Here is a 16,965-nt window from a genome sequence, read left to right as displayed (position 1 = left end):
AAAAATTCTATTACAAATAAGCATACTTTCTCCGCTTCCACTGTGATATGACATGATCCCATTTCTACAGATAATAGCTAAATCTTACTCACTGCAACTACAATAAATATTTGTCGATTGATTTCGCTGATGCAACTGTAAGCCTCGTTTTCAGTTCCAAGTCTACATTTTACCGATAATCTAAAAGTATTAATTCCTATACATCAAAATGTCTGGGCAACATCCCACTTTCTGAACACATACATTCACACACATCCCCAACCTGCTCCTTCCAACAGAGCTTGCTTTGGCTTGCTTCGGGGAGGAAACTTCAGGAGAGCATCTAGCAAGAGGACAGACCGACGACGCTACTTGAGCTGCGGAGGTGCCCAGTACAACTCCCTGGCTCAAAGTAAAAAAAAGAGTGGCGGCGGCGGCGGCGGCGGCGGGTGGGGGGGAGGGGGCACTCCATCAAAGATCCAAGTGACAACTCTCGATGACTTCCAGATTCCATCCGAACGGGACGACTGAAAAGGTTAGAAAACAGTGGCAGGGCGTTGTCCCCTGCCATGTTTCAATTCCCGCTGCACTAGTAACAAGCCACACATCTGCCCTACCCGAGTGGGCTTCTCCAGTGCTCACTCGACCCTCGGAATCACAGGGAGAGCGGTCTCCTCGACCCAGGAGTCAGAATCAAGGGAGACCCCTGCGGGCAGAGACTCCGCTAAGAGGGAGGAGCCGAGGGGCTGCCGCCCTTCGCCACCCAGGAAGACCCCTCCCGCGCAAAGGTGGGCGGGCGCCCGGGGCCGAAGGGATGCCCGGCGAGGAAGGGGGTGCCCGCGCCCCTCGCAGCGGCCCCTCCCCGGCCCGCCAGGGGGAGCGTCTGCGCCCGGCGGCCCGCGGCCGGGCCCCGGCGGGCGGCGCAGGGCGGCGGCTCGGCGCCGCGGCTCCCGGCCCGCGTCCCCACCCCCTCCCTCCCCGGCCGCCCGCCCCCGGCGCGGCCCTGCCCGCCCCCTCCGCCCCCTCCCGCGGCGCCATGCGCAGACTCAGTTCCTGGAGAAAGATGGCGACAGCCGAGAAGCAGAAACACGACGGGCGGGTGAAGATCGGCCACTACATCCTGGGGGACACGCTGGGGGTCGGCACGTTCGGCAAAGTGAAGGGTGAGGACCCCCGGGGCGAGGCTGGGCCCCAGCCCGGGATCCGGGCGACTTGCGCCCCTCGCACCTCTTCGTCCTCCCCGCCCGCTGCGTTCCTCGTCTCCCGGGCTCGGCGGTCCCTGTCCGGGCTCCGGCGGGAGCGGAGCCCCGGGCCGCCGCGGGACTGCGGCGCGGCCCTCCCGGGCTGGGCGGGGGTGGGGTGGGGCGGGTTGCCATGGCGACGGCGCCGCGGCCCGAGGGGCTCGTGGGTGCGAGGGGCGGGGACGCGGAGGTGCGAACTTTCCCAGGCGGGGCAGTCGGGGGCTGCGCGGCGCGCCCCGAGTGCGGGGTCGGGGCGCCGGGGAGGCGGCCCCGCGTTCGCCCGGCTCTGCTCCCTCGGCGCGGGGCCAGCCCGTCGCTTCCCTGGCCGTCCTCGGCATTGTCCGTGTTCCCGTCCTCTTGAGCGGCTGTCGGCTTCCCTGCCCCGGCTGATTCTCAAGTGTGAAATGTGTTCCCCCCAAACTAGACTGCTTTGGGAGTAGCTTACAGATTTTCTTTTTTTTTTTTAAGGGCCATCTTGTCAGAAAGGATCACTAATTTTTTTCGAAGCAGGTCATGAATTTATACCGGTCCTCTATTTGCGATGCATCGTTTATGTTCTGAATGCAGACTCCGTGCCTTCGGTGTTTCTGAATGATCGGTTTTGCAGTCTCTCTGTGCCAAACCTGGTAGTTAGTGCAGATGTTGCCTCCAGATAGTATTTATTAGTTCATTAATGCAGTCGTTTCCATTTATTTTCACAGGATATTTACATTTTAATAAACAATTTAGTGCACATCATGTGAACCTTTTTTCTTTTCAAAGAAAGGTGCAGAATCTCTTACCCTTGTGTTTCAACACAGTATTCTGGAAATAACAAACTTGCTCTCCAGTCCGCCAATTCTGGCACAGGAAGTTTAATTGCAAACTTTGTGAGGCATAAATATTTTTTTCTTTAAAATATTTGACTTTGTTATTAGGGATGTAGAGGAAGGAAGTATGGAACTGATCAAAATAATTCACGCCTTGGCTTTGGATAAGTAATAGACTATGACTTGCATACGCTAAGCTCTTGGTAAATGTTTGACTTGAAAGAAAAAAAGTTTGTGAAAGTCTGTACAGTGAATTAACTAACTGAGCCTTGCTCTCCCAGAGCTAAATAAACATTTTCTGATTTTATCTAGGGATGGAAGAGGAGAACCCTTCCTTCTCTTGCCCTTTCTGAGTCATAGAACTGGAAAATTGCTGTATAGTCCACAGGGAAGCAACTGCCTAAACCTTCTTATGAAAATCAGCAAGGCCAACAATGCAAGAAAGTAAGAAGCAAATGCCAGAATAGGGTACTAACAGCTATTAGGGTGGGTCTGTATCAGGCCAGTAAGATGTTTCTGTGCCATTGAAGTTATTTATTTTTGGCTATGCTGTCTCTTGTTAGTGGTTACAAACTGCTTTTCATTTACAAGTATTGTAAGAAATGCTCATTAATACCCCCCCAAATAGTGATGACAATCTTGATGCCCTCACCCTGCCCAGAGTTCTGTTTGGATGAGGGTGCTCATCTTTCTCCTAACATAGACTTGAGCAGAGTCAGGTCTCATTTTCTTATTTGTGAGGTGGTTTTCGGCATGGCATATAAGAAAGCAAGAGGAAATTTTTCATTTTCTGGATTTGATCTGTGGTGTGGCTGTGACATGAATCCCTCTAGTGACTGCTGTTCCTTAACCTTCACTCCTCCACATGTGACTCGCTTGAAGTATCACTCACTGTCAAAGTCAACAACCTCTCCAAATATAGAAAGGCCAATATTAGTCAAAGGATCATAGGTTTCATAGATATGATTGCATTTGTTCATAAATATCTTAGTTGATGTAGGTCAAAATCCTCAGCTAGTGCATTTTTTTAAGTTGTTAAACGATTGGGATGCTTTTTGCCCCAAGTAATAGAAAGTCCAACTCAACCTATCAAGAACATCTCTTTCTGTGGTTCTCTCTCCGGAGCAAGGAATCCCCAGCGTACCTCTCATGGGTCTCATTGGCTCATCCAGTCCCTCTGGCCAGGGATGCCAGTTGGCTTACGCTTGTTCCTAAGTAGGCACTCGCAAGGGAGATAGCATTAGCCTTGGAGGAATATGGCCCACTCTTGGATGTGTGTGTGTGGGGTGCATCTTCTTTTTTTTTTTTTTGTGAAGAAGATCAGCTCTGAGCTAACATCCAATGCCAATCCTCCTCTTTTTGCTGAGGAAGACTGGCCCTGGGCTGACATCTATGCCCATCTTTCTCCACTTTATGTGGGACGCTGCCTCAGCATGGCTTGACAAGGGGTGCATCAGTGCGAGTCCGGGATCCGAACCTGGGCCTCCAGCAACGGAGCGAGCGCACTTAACCACTACACCACGGGGCCTGCCCCCATTTTCTTCTGAAGTACTTGGATAGTGTAGGGAGACAGGGTCGATACCTACACAGAAATGAGTATTAATTGTTAGGCTAGAGAAAGGGGGACATACAGTCCCCCAAATGCTTGATGAGCAGGCAAAAATAGCTACTATAGTGGTGATGGTAACTTACACTAGCCTTAATTTGACAAGACTCCTTTGAATAATACGATTAGCTGTATGTGTCAGTGGAGACAATTTGGAGTAGATAGAACTTTTAAAATTAGTTATACATGTTGGTAAATTTAACATAGAAAAGGAATATAATAGAAGTTGTGATATTGGTAGGCAGAAAAATTCCCAATATAGTGCTCTGTGCTTAGAAGAAATTTAATTTTGGGGAGGAGGGAACTGTAAATTCATAGTGATTATTTTGTTTCCTGTTACAGGCTAAAAAATCCATTGGTAACTTAATTGTAATATTTTGAGGGGAAAGTTTACACAGGCAAGTAGGATTAGTTTAGGATTATGCTTGAATTATCTTTATTATTTCCAAGGTATCTCCCCCCTCCTCCCCCAGGTGGAACAGTTATAAAAGCATGGATTGAATAGTCATGCCACTATTGCAGTAAATTAAAATGGCGGTTTTTATTAGTTTTCCAAGAGAATAGAAGACTTTCTCTTTAGTGGGGTTGGTGGTCTTCAGCAAATGAGTTGTTTACACATAGAACCTACTAAGTTGGTGAGTAGTTGTACATAAAACTGCAATTTCAGGTAAATAGGTGACTATACTGTGACTGTGAATGAATCACAGTAGAAGTTAGTTAAACATTTTTTTAAGTAAAAAAATCTATATATGAACTAGAGCTATATATATCAGCATGGGTGAATCTCAAGTCTAGAAGGTTAGGCCACAAAAGCAGAAGTAGAAGAATAGGTACAGTCATGTTATTTATATAAATTTTAAAAACATGCAAAAACACTCATGCCTTGCTGGTGTGGTACCATCTCTATAGAGTGTGACAGCATTTATTAAAATTAACCTAGCAATTCAACTTCTAGGAATTTATCCTGTAGAGATACTCATGTGTGAAATAATGAGTTATTCATTGCTGTATTGTTTATAAATACAAAAGATTGGAAGTAACCTTTCTAATAGGACAATAATTAAATTTTGGTTTACCTATACAGTGATATACTTTGCAAACATTAAGAAAAAAGAAGCAAGAGACTTTATATAATTTAGGGAACAATTTCCCAGGTGTATTTTTAAGAGGAAAAATAAGGAGGTAGTAGAACAGTGTGTACGGTATACTTACCATTTGTGTATGACAAGCAGGGACAGGGGCCAGCCCCGTGGTGTAGTGGTTAAGTTCAGCATGCTCTGCTCCGGGTGCCTGGGTTTGTGGGTTCAGATCCCCAGCACAGACCTACACCACTCATCAGCCATGCTGTGGCGGCAACCCACATACAAAACATAGAGGAAGATTGGCACAGATGTTAGCTCAGGGCGAATCTGCCTCAAAAAAAAAAAAATTAAAAAAAAAAAAAAGCAGGGGCAAATATATATCTAGGTGTAACTGCTTACATATGTATCGAGTGTCTAAAGATATACATGAAACTGTGTTACATTAGTTGTTGAGAGGAGGGGAACTAGGTAGCAAGGAAACATTTCACTATATATCCTCTTATACTTTTGAATTGTGTAGTGCAGATATTATGTATTCAAAGGAATATATAAAATTAAATTTGTAAAAATAAACATGAAAAACATTGTCACTCTACATGTGAGAAAGACAAATGTCATACTCAAGATAGTGGTTACCTCTGGGGAGAGAGAAAGGGACCTGGGAGGAGTCATACTGGGCTCCCGTTGCATCCGTAATGTTTTATTGCTTAAGCTGGTGGTGGGTGGGCATGGGTATTTGGTTTGCCTTTTGGGATGCCTGAAATGTTTTGTTAAGAAAAGGTACCTTTCTCAAATTTCCACTTATAGCTTTCAAAGCTCACCCTTCTCCAGAATTAACTTATTTTCCTTATACTTTTAGCATTGAGATTTTTATTCTTTTAATTTTAGAGTGAAAATAAAGTGGTTAGGTGATTAGAATATCTTTAGTAGATATTTCTATCTTGGTGGCATCTGTTTCCTATTTAAAATTGTCTCTTTCAAAGTATGATCTTGTTTCACTTCAGGGTTATATATCTGATAAGAAGAGCATTTGTTACAATGTTCTACAGTTAGACCAAGTTGCCTTTAGAAAGCAATAACAGGTTGTTAGCTCATATTTAGTTGACTAATGTGCTGATCCAGTGAGGGAGACATTGTGAATTCTGGTAACCTTTGCTGTGAGTGACTTCAAGTCTTCCATGGCAGAAATACATGTTTTCCATTTCGTTCAAAAGCAACATCTTAGCACTACTGTGAAACAGTGACAATCTTAAGAGTAAGTTTTAAGCTTTGGAAAAGGGGAGAAATCTCTTAGTAATGCATATTCCTGAAAAAGTCCATTTACTACATGACAAAGTCCATTTTCAGTCCATTACTACATTGATTGACTATGGAGCAACAGTTATTTGGTTGCAACTGAGTTTAGTCAATGGAGAATCTTTAAGCCCAGTGTTGAGAAGGTGGTTCAGGTTTTGATCTTGTGCCTTTTTCCCCTCCCACTGCACATTGATTTTGGGATGGTCAAAGTGGATAGGTCAAAAGACTTGGAGTCAAAAGGCCTGTCCCAACTTGACCGCTGAATAGCTTTACTTCAACAAATTGCATAATCTCTCAGAGCCTCATAATTACCCACCTCATAGGTTGGTTGTGAGGATCGAATGTGATAATGGGTTTCCTGAACTATAAGACACCATATTTTCAAGAGTATTATGCTACTGAAATTGTAATATTGATGTTGGTAATTGGGTTCAAGGCAAATATTTCTGTTCCTTTAAGGAAGGAAAACATAATAGATTATCATATGATGGCCTTAAATTACCAAGATTTTGCTGGGAAGAAAGAGGGAGAAAAAGAATAGAGGGGATACTGCCCACTCTGAAAGAGAAAATATTTTAGAGTCATCAGTGTTGGGACATTATTTGAAAACCGTGGAGAGAAAAATCTGTATCCAGTTAAGACTGGGAAATACCAGTAAAACAATGTTTCTTTCGTATAGGTCTTTTCAGAGCCATTACTGTGTTAATATGCACAGTGAGTTTCCAAAAGGGAGACTGTACATCCTTTCCCAGACTTTCTTGATTATGAAATCTTTTTCTGTGGAGAGTCTCCAGTCCTAGTGTTTTGTAGAGCATACTTTAGAAAATCTATTCTAATAATTTTAGTTCGATGATTTTTCTAGCTCATAGAAAATTAGAATCCTCAAATTAGAACATCAAGAGGGGGCTGTAAGAGTTGAGTCCTGATAGACTCTGAAGGATGAGACACAACTTCAAAAAGCAGAAAACCATACGAGCTGGAACCTAGGATCCTAGGAACAGGAAGTCCTGTTCAGCTAAGTCCCACTGTGTCACTGTGTGAGGGCACAGGGGAGTAACTGATGCTCTTAGAAGGAGAACATTTGCTTGCTTCCCAGTCATCGTGTACAGTGTGTTCCATTTAAGAATCCTTGGGCCTGTGTAGTATGGTTTAGAAAACCTGTTTTCAAAAAAGATTATTTTTGTTAATGTGTTAATTTTAATGGTGAATATCATATTTTAGAAAAAACGTATTATATCAGTTTCCTAGGGCTGTAGTAACAAACTACCACAAACTGGGTCGCTTAAAACAACAGAAATTTATTTTCTCAGAGTTCTGGGGGCTAGAAGTCCAAAATCAAGGGTTAGTAGAGTCATATGCCCTCTGAAGGCTCTAGGGGAGAATCTGGTCCTTGCCTCTTCCAGCCTCTGGTGGCTCCAGGGGTTCTTTCGCTTGTGGTAGCACAACTCCATTCTCTGCCTCTGTCTTCACATGGCCACCTTCGGGGGGTGTGTGTGTCTCCACGTTCTCTCCTCTTCTTTTTTTTTTTTTTGCTGAGGAAGATTTGCCCTGAGCTAACGTCTGTTGCCAATCCTCCTCTTTTTGTATGTGAGCCACTGCCACAGCATGGCCACTGATAGATGAGTGGTGTAGGTCTGTGCCCAGGAACCAAACTGGGCTGCTGAAATGGAAGGCCCCGAACTCAACCACTAGGCCACTGGGGCTGGCCCTCTCTCCTCTTCTTGTAAGGACACCAGTCATTAGAGAGCCCCCCCTAAATCTAGGATGACTTCATCTTGAGATGCTTAACCAATTGCATCTGCAAAGACCCTAATTCCAAATAAGATCACATTCTGAGGTTCCAGTGGACATGAATGGGGGGGAGGGGTGGTGATACTATTCAACCCACTACACTTGCGGTTATAGTTTATGTGCTTTTAGTTTGTGCTCTTCGTTTCTCCCTTATAATACTTTAATTTTTGAGTAACTTTTAAATTGTTTTGATAGAATGAATAAAATGTCTTCTTGGTATAGAATGAATAAAATATCATCTTAGTGTCTTGTCTTAAAACATTGAAATTGATCTGAGGCAGGTTTTTAGTAGACTGGATCCATTTTCTCATGTAGGAAAAAGGTCATAGTAGCAGTGCCTGGCACAGAGTGAGTGCAGGTACTCAGTAACTATTTCTTAAATGAATGAATGAATTTTTAGAATAATTCTTATTAGTATGGGAGAATTCAGTCTATTATTCTTTTCAGAACCACAAGACTATAAATTAAGGATTCCGCTGATATTTTCAACTTGTACTATTTAAGGATATTTATTTATATTGTTATACTATGTAATGTCCTTTTGAGGATTACCTTTTTAGAAAAATTATCACATTTCACTTACCATTTTTGGAAAAACAGACCTGGGTTCACATTTTGGCTTTGCTGGTCACTAGCTTTGTAACTTGGGGCAAGTTATTTCATCTTCCTGTGCCTCTGTTACCTGTAAAGTGCTGTTGATAACACCAGTTTCCAGGGTTGGTGAGAGTTAGAGTCAGTATGTTTGTGTACAAAGTGGGTATGTCATGAATATTAACTAGTAAGTTGCATACTTTAATTGTTATGTATTATAAATCAACTAGATTTATTTATTTATTTATTTGTTTGTTTATTTATTTATTTATTTATTTTGAGGAAGATTGGCCCTGAGCTAACATCTGCCAATCCTCCTCTTTTTGCTGAGGAAGATTGGCCCTGGGCTAACATCCATGCCCATCTTCCTCCACTTTATATGGGACGCCACCACAGAATGGCTTGACAAGCGGTGCGTCGGTGCGCACCTGGGATCCGAACTGGCGAACCCCGGGCCACCACAGCAGAGCGCGCGCACTTAACTGCTTGCACCACCGGGCTGGCCCCTAGATTTATATTTAAAAAAAATAGTATTTGTTTAAAAAATCTGATTTAAACTCAAGTCAAATGAACCTGTTTTTCCACCCCCTGTTCTTTTGTGACAGAACAAGTGTTCCCTGAGTTTTTAGATAGTAGGTGAAATCACTGTCAACGGCTTGGTGCTATGTGTATATATGTCTAGTAGTAATATGTTGAAAATTAACCAAAGTCAGGAAGTGAGTTGGACTTTGGAAGCTAGAAATCTCAAGATTGGTGGTGATGGGAAGGGGGAGGATGGAACAGGTTGGTAGAATCTAAACTGTAGGGACGCGAGTTAGATGCATGGAAATCACAGCTGTTATTTATTCAGCACTTATGTGCCTGAATAAAGACGTGCTACTGAATCTAACTGGATAAGGTGACAAATAAAAGAGCTGAGATAAAATTGGCCATACAGGGATTAAACCAGAAAATGTAGGGCTGATTAGATAGGGATGGGGGACAGGTCTGGGAGCAATGGAAAATAACCCTAAATAGTAATACCCACCATTGATTTATCAAGCACTGTGCCAGGCAGTGTAGAAAGTGCTTTACAAACCCAATCTCATGTATTCCTTATGGAGTATATGGTATTCTAATTTTTAGAGGAGTGACTAGAAGGTTGAAGTAATTTAACTTGCCCAACTCAAATGTTAGTAAATACCTTCATACAGGAACAAAACCTGGGTCTGTGTGACTACAAAGTTGATGCTTTGTGCACAGATTGCCTTCTCATGTGGAAGTGGACTGGGTGCTCAACCTACTCCTGAAAAAGGTGAAACCTGCTAACAGCTATCATTGTTTTATTTTTCCTTCCCTTTGGAATTTTCCTTAATTGAAAAGAATGTAAAACAGTAAGTAAAATTTGAAAAAAAAAATCTCTATTTTAGTGAATAACTATTTTCATTTTAGCACATTATCATTTTCATGTATTTTTTGTGTAGCTGGAAAATGTAGAATGTGTATATAATTTTTGTCTGCTCTTTTCATGTTTCTAAGAACATTTTCTGTAGTCTTCCTATGAGAGTCTGTTATTATGGAATAACAAGGTGTTAAACTGTTCTCTGAAATGGGTCATTTAGGTTATTTGTGGTCTGTGTTCTTATGTAAGACATTGTAATAAACATATTTATGCACATTTTTTCATCTACTTAATTCTAAGTCAAATTCTGAGTGGGGAACTACAGATTGTAAAAAAATTGAAGTATCACCCTTAATGCTATTCTGGGACATTGACTGTCCTTTTATTCCGCTAAAATGTTCTATTGGTTTACCCAGCCATGAAAAAGGAATTAGTGTACTGATTTTCCATTAAAAAAACAAACTGATCACGTACCCTGCCTATTTACTTAGTTCCTAATGTCTTCGTGTGCATATGTGAATTTGAATGATCTCTTTACAGTTGCTGTCGTGACACCCTCCCTGCGTCTGTCTCAATTTTTGTTTGAATATTTATACAATCATACTTTAGTGATTTCTTCTGTTGTTTCAAAAGTGGAGAAGTTATGCCTCTATTCTTTCTTCTAATTAATTTATAATTTGATGAAATACTCCATAGAAAAAAGTCTTGAGCTATAGCTTGATTGGTTATTGATTTCGTTGTTTATTGTTGTTTATTTATTGTTGATTCGTTGTTTATTCTCCCTTTTTTGGGGGGTTCTATTGTTGCTAGGTGGAATATATTTTTCTCCCTAATACTCATGAGTTGAATTTTACTTGATTCCCTATTCCTTCCTTCCAATTCTTGCTCATTTCTTCCTCATTTTTTGGTATGTGTTCCATAAAATTTTGTCACATTTCTGCTGCAACTTACTGCTTTCTAAATGATTTTAATTGTTCTGTTTCAAAATTCGTCTTGCACTGTTCTTATTTCGTAACTTCTGTATTCTCTTATCACCCTGAAATAGTTAATATTTTCTTAAGACATTCACGTATTTCTTGGGTGAGCATTATTAATGTCTACTCTCTTTTTTGTTGTTTTATCTTTTGTACTGTAAAACTTTTTGGTTTTTCTTACCTTACAGTTATTTTGGTCATCTTCAGAGGCCAGGAAGGTCCCAGGGACCCAGGTCGCTTTTGGTCAGGACTGTTTTCCTGGCAGTGTTAACTGGCATATCGTAGATGCTCAGCCTATAATGCCGAATGACTGACTTGGAGAAAATGTTCTGAATCTCCTATCCCAGTACCTTATTTAATGACAGGATAGACATCTAGAGTCTCAATAAGCCCCACTTGTTCTTAAAGTTAATTGGGGTTGAAATTAAGTTGAGCAGGGTATGACATGAGGGGAGACTAGTTGATTGGTGATGAATTCGAGTCCAGAACCAAATGGATTCTGCTTTAATATTCTTTCCAAGTCTGAGTCTGCCAGTATCAATAACGATTGTGGCTATGTCCCAGTCCTGTTTCAGCTGTGCAGTTAATGGGAGAAGGTTCCTACTAAGGCAGCACTTGGAGATTTGGGGGAAGTTGGGACAATGAGATTAGTATTTCTTCAGGTATCGATAAACTAGGTCCCAGAAAGAAGATCTTTCCTGAATTGGGGTTAAACCATCAGGTTGACTGCTCTTGATCACATCTGATTGGTATTGGAGGTTGGAGAAAGCCTTAGCAGAAATTACAATGTGCTTGATTTCCACAGTTCATTTCAGCTGTGACTATAGGTTTTTCTTCCTCACTGATTTCATGTATGTGTTTGTTTGTTTTTTTTTAAAGATTTTATTTATTTATTTATTTTCCCCCCAAAGCCCCAGTAGATAGTTGCATGTCATAGCTGCACATCCCTCTAGTTGCTGTATGTGGGACACGGCCCCAGCATGGCCAGAGAAGCGGTGCGATGGTGCGCGCCCAGGATCCGAACCCGGGCCGCCAGCAGCGGAGCACGCGCACTTAACCGCTAAGCCACGGGGCCGGCCCTCATGTATGTGTTAATGGAAGTGTATCCAGTGCATTCTGTTACTCTGCCATCTTTCAGGAAGCTTCTATAATTTCTTAGCCACGGATGGCTTTGAAATTAGTTGAGCTATGTAAATGGTGGTTAGGGCTGGCCCCGTGGCTTAGTGGTTAAATGCACGTGCTCCGCTACTGACTGGCGGCCCGAGTTCGGACCCTGGGCGTGCACTGATGCACTGCTTGTCCGGCCATGCTGAGGCCGCGTCCCGCATACAGCAACTAGAAGGATGTGCAACTATGACATACAACTATCTACTGGGGCTTTGGGGAGGAAAAAAAAGGAGGATTGGCAATAGATGTTAGCTCAGAGCCGGTCTTCCTCAGCAAAAAGAGGAGGATTAGCATGGATGTTAGCTCAGGGCTGATCTTCCTCACAAAAAAAATAAAATAAAATAAAACTGTTGAAAAAAAAGTATATAAATGGTGGTTATAAGAAAATTTAGAGGGCCGGCCCCGTGGCTTAGCGGTTAAGTGCGCGCGCTCCGCTGCTGGCGGCCTGGGTTCGGATCCTGGGCGCGCACCGACGCACCGCTTCTCCGGCCATGCTGAGGCCGCGTCCCACATATAGCAACTAGAAGGATGTGCAACTATGACGTACAACTATCTACTGGGGCTTTGGGGGGAAATAAATAAATAAATAAAATCTTTAAAAAAAAAAAGAAAATTTAGAGATTCCTTTTACATTGTAATAGTTTAAAAATGGCATTTTTACCTTATGATTCTGTAATAATCCTTTGGATTACAGTTGATTATCTTGCAGTTGCACATTTGCTGGAAAGATTTGTGTTATAGAAGTATTGTGAAGGTTAAGAAAGGATCTGGACAAAATGGAAGGTGAACTTAGGTGGTAAATTGTATTCTGGAAAAGGATTGAGAGTTAAGACTCTGACTTAAACACTTTTCTTCGAGTCTTTTTTTTTTTTTTTTAAAGATTTTATTTATTTATTTTTCCCCCAAAGCCCCAGTAGATAGTTGTCTGTCATAGCTGCACATCCTTCTAGTTGCTGTATGTGGGACGCAGCCTCAGCATGGCCGGAGGAGCGGTGCGTCGGTTCACGGTGCGTCGGTTCACACCCGGGATCTGAATCCCGGGCCGCCGGCAGCCGAGCGCACGCACTTAACCGTTAAGCCACGGGGCTGGCCCTCTTCGAGTCTTTTTAACAAAGACTTTTTTTCTCCCATTGTGAAATACTGTGTAACTTAACATTTGATTTACTATTATTAATTAAAATATTTAAACAAAGTAGCAAATGCTTAAAAATATTCAAAATAATGAGGAACCACCTCATCCCTTGTTCCACACCTCTCAACTGCAGGGGTGGGTGGGGCAGAAGAGCCCATCATTCGTTGACTCGGTTAGCCTGGTGGGGAAAAAATGTTGAATTGTTGAAAACCATTGGACCTGATGATCTGTGAGGTTATCTTTAGTTCTAAAATTCTAGGCTTTTTATTGTTAAATCGTCAAGAGCACATATTAAGTGAGGAGCAAGAAATGAGTCTTTTTTTTTTTCTTTTAGAAAAATAATTTAATTATCTTGTTGCTCCCCTGCTTAAAAACCTGCAGTGGTTCCTAATCCTTGGGGGTTTTTAAAGGATGGTCAGGCTCAGCTGCATCACAAATCCCAGATCAAGCAGGAAAGCCTATTTAGATTAGAATAATGAGAAAAATTCTTTGTTTAAAATAATGTTTTAAATGCCAGAAGTTTAAAATATCAATGTTGAGTTTTCAACTGGGAAATAGTAAAAAATATTGTGTTAATCTGGTAGAGCTGCCACGACAAAATACCACAGACTGAATGGCTTTAACCACAGAAATTTATTTTCTCACAGTCTGGAGGCTAAAAGTCTGAGATCAAGGTGTCAGCAAGTTGGGTTTCTTCTGAGGCCTCTCTCCTTGGCTTGCAGATGGCTGCCTTCCCCCTCTGTCCTCACATGGTCTCCTGTGTGTATCCCTGCTGTCTCTCTGTGTGTCCACATTTCCTCTTATGGGGATCCCAGACAAGTTGGATTCTGGGCCACCTGAACTGTCTCATTTTAACTTCGTCACTTCTTTAAAGGCCCTATCTCCACATACTCTCACATTCTGAGCTACTGGGGTTAGGGCTTCAACATGAATTTTGGAGGAGACACAATTCAGCCCATAACGAATATAAATTACTAAGAAGGGATTTCTTGTTATCATTACACTTGATTTTCAGCTGGTGATTATCAAGATTGCCAGGGAAAGCTCTCTGATATTGGTCTTACAAACTATGTTCTAATTTAGAAGAGAACGTTTTCTTCCTGAGAAGCTAAAACCCTAAATCATTTCTTTATTTTTTTATTTTTTTTATTTTATTTTTTTTTTTAATTTTTTTTATTTATTTATTTTTTTCCCCCAAAGCCCCAGTAGATAGTTGTATGTCATAGTTGCACAGCCTTCTAGTTGCTGTATGTGGGACGCGGCCTCAGCATGGCCAGAGAAGCGGTGCGTCGGGGCGCACCCGGGATCCGAACCCGGGCCGCCAGCAGCGGAGCGCACGCACTTAACTGCTAAGCCATGGGGCCGGCCTCATTTCTTTAAAAATTAAAAAAAATATATATTTTTGTAAAGTAATACATGTGTATTTTAAAAAGTCAAATAGTGCTAAGAGGTATATTTATAAAATGGAATCCCCTACCCCCACTTTCAATTCTTAGCTGTTTCTTCTTGTATTTATCTCTGTGGCTTTTTTTTAAACCTCCACATTTCTTTGTGTGTGTGTGTGTGTGTGTGTGTGTGTGTGTGTGTGGAAGATCAACCCTGAGATAACATCCAATGCCAATCCTCCTCTTTTTTGCTGAGGAAGATTGGCCCTGGGCTAACATCTGTGCCCATCTTCCTCCATTGTGCATATGGGACGCTGCCACAGCATGGCTTGCTAAGTGGTGCGTTGGTTCACGCCCGGGATCCCAACCAGTGAACCCCAGGCCGCCGCAGTGGAGCGCGAGCACTTAACTGCTTGCGTCACCAGGCCTGCCCCTGTATGTATGGTAGTTTTAAAAGTGAAAAATAAGTTAAAAGAATTTAAAAGTACAAAAAGGTATACAGCAAAAAGGAAGTCTCTTTTCTTTCTCTCTGCTTTAGCCTTCCAGCTTTCCTTTCTGGAAGAAACTTGTTACCAGTTTTCCTATGTAGTGTCCCACTTAATCACTCTTAAACATGTACACATTCAGGGGTAAATGAGGCAGAATTGAAAGGAGCTTAAATTTGCTCAAGTGTTTTTTGAGAATGCTAAGATTACTACTCTTAGAATACGTCTAAATATGTTATTAATGAAGCCTAGCACTAATTTATTAAAATGATTTCTCCTACAGTTGGCAAACATGAGTTGACTGGGCATAAAGTTGCTGTGAAGATACTCAATCGACAGAAGATTAGAAGCCTTGATGTGGTGGGAAAAATCCGCAGAGAAATTCAGAACCTCAAGCTTTTCAGACATCCTCATATAATTAAACTGTAAGATCTGAGTGTATTAAATATAGTCATATAATTTTTGCACCATTTTTCTTACCCTACTTAATCTGACAAGCGAGAAAGATGACTGACATTTCTTTGGTCTGTTCCCTGAGGGTTTTAAAATTTCTTCCCATTAATGTATTTATCTAACCTAATTCATGGTCATGTTTTGCTTATCAGCTGTTATCTTTCTCATTCTTTCTTGTGTCCTGGATGAGCCCTTCTGATAGATAACATTCGGTCCCCCTATTGCTGCAGGACCTACAATGATTTGCTAACAAAAACTCTTGACCTCTACATTTCCACATGATGTCAGCTCACTAGAGACAATGCAGTAGAAAGGATTTTCCCCCATGCTGGTCATATCTGATAAAACAAATAACAAATACTAGAATTTCAGGAATCCAGTATTTCAAAAGGGCAGTAATATTACCATTGTTTTACAGTTGCCAATTGTAGGGTCTACTGATAACTTAATTACTGCTCAGCTTTATCATGCAGGCTATAGATTAAAACTACTTAGGCTTTTCTGCTGAACTGGCTGACTCAGAATTTGTTTTGCTCTCACCTCTTCTCATGGGTTGAGGTGCCATGGTTTTAAATACCAGCCATATGCTGATGACCCCTAAATATACATCTCCTGCTTTGAAACCTCGTCCCTGAACTCCAGCCTCCTATGCCCACTGCCTGCATCTCCATTTGGATGTCCAGGAGGCATGTGAAACTCGACATGCCCCAAGCTGAACTTTTTATTACCCTCCAAACCTGCTCTTCCTACAGTTTTTACCATCTCAGTTAATATCCAGTTCCTCAGGGCAGAAACTTAGGAACCATCCTCAACTTCCCTATTTCTCCCACTTCCCACCATCCATTCCATCTCTTTCTTCAAAATATATCTAGCACCTGAGTGTTTCTCAGTTCCTTCATTGCCATCAGCCCTGTGCGAGCCACCTTCATCTCTCATGGACTACTGCAGTAGCCTTCTGCTTCCACCTTTCCCGTCCACAGTCAGTTCTTTACATTGCTGCCAGTAATTCAAGTTACCCTTTTAATAGGCCAGATCACATGACTACTTCGCTTAAAACCTTCGATAGCTTTCCATCTCCCGCAGAGTAAAAGCCAGAGCCTCGTTACAGCTTGTAAGGGTCTGTGTCCTCTGGTCTCTAGTTACCTCTTTGAGTCCACATCCTCTTTCCCTCTCCCCCGCTTACTCCGCTCTCGCCTTCTTACTATTCCTCCCACGTGCCAGGCAGGCTTCCACCTGGGGGCCTTTGCACTTGCTGTTCCCTCTGCCTGGTTCATTTCTTCCCAGATAATGGTATAGTTTGCTCCCTTCCATCAGGCTCTGCTCAAATGCTGCTTTATGAGAGAGGCCTTCCTTGAACACCCTGAATGAGAGATTCCCGAGCTTGCTTCATTTCTCTCCATAGCATGTTCCACCACCTGAGATACTGCTTATTTATTGAGTGTCTGTTTCCTGGCTCCTGGAACATGAACTCCATCAGAGCAGAGGATCTGTTTTGTTCCTTGCAGTGTTCCCAGCTCCTAGCACAATGCCTGGTATATTATAGGCACTTAGTAAATATTTGTTGAATGAATGAATATATATGTTTTAATATTG

At 42.1% G+C, this 16,965-nt stretch overlaps 1 protein-coding gene across 4 annotated transcripts in view; it reads left to right on the top strand.

Annotated features, from left to right (window-relative positions):
- Positions 1 to 778: 778 nt before the first annotated feature.
- The window catches only part of PRKAA1 (protein kinase AMP-activated catalytic subunit alpha 1), a 32,290-nt gene continuing 16,103 nt past the window's right edge, over positions 779 to 16,965 (top strand). The window contains exons 1-3 of one of the 4 annotated variants that reach the window (XM_087443228.1): positions 1,061 to 1,142; positions 2,342 to 2,473; positions 15,203 to 15,344. In XM_087443228.1, coding sequence (XP_087299354.1) covers positions 2,464 to 2,473; positions 15,203 to 15,344 — 152 coding nt within the window. In that variant the 5' untranslated portion in view covers positions 1,061 to 1,142; positions 2,342 to 2,463. Of the gene's footprint in view, positions 1,143 to 2,341; positions 2,474 to 15,202; positions 15,345 to 16,965 lie in introns of those variants that run through there. The other 3 variants (XM_004422769.3, XM_087443227.1, XM_087443229.1) reach the window with 3 other exon arrangements.

The sequence above is a fragment of the Ceratotherium simum genome, chromosome 18, assembly GCF_057802395.1.
Source record: "Ceratotherium simum simum isolate JZ-2026a chromosome 18, ASM5780239v1, whole genome shotgun sequence".
Taxonomy (NCBI): Eukaryota; Metazoa; Chordata; class Mammalia; order Perissodactyla; family Rhinocerotidae; genus Ceratotherium; species Ceratotherium simum.
This window is presented reverse-complemented; position numbering and strand designations above follow the sequence as displayed.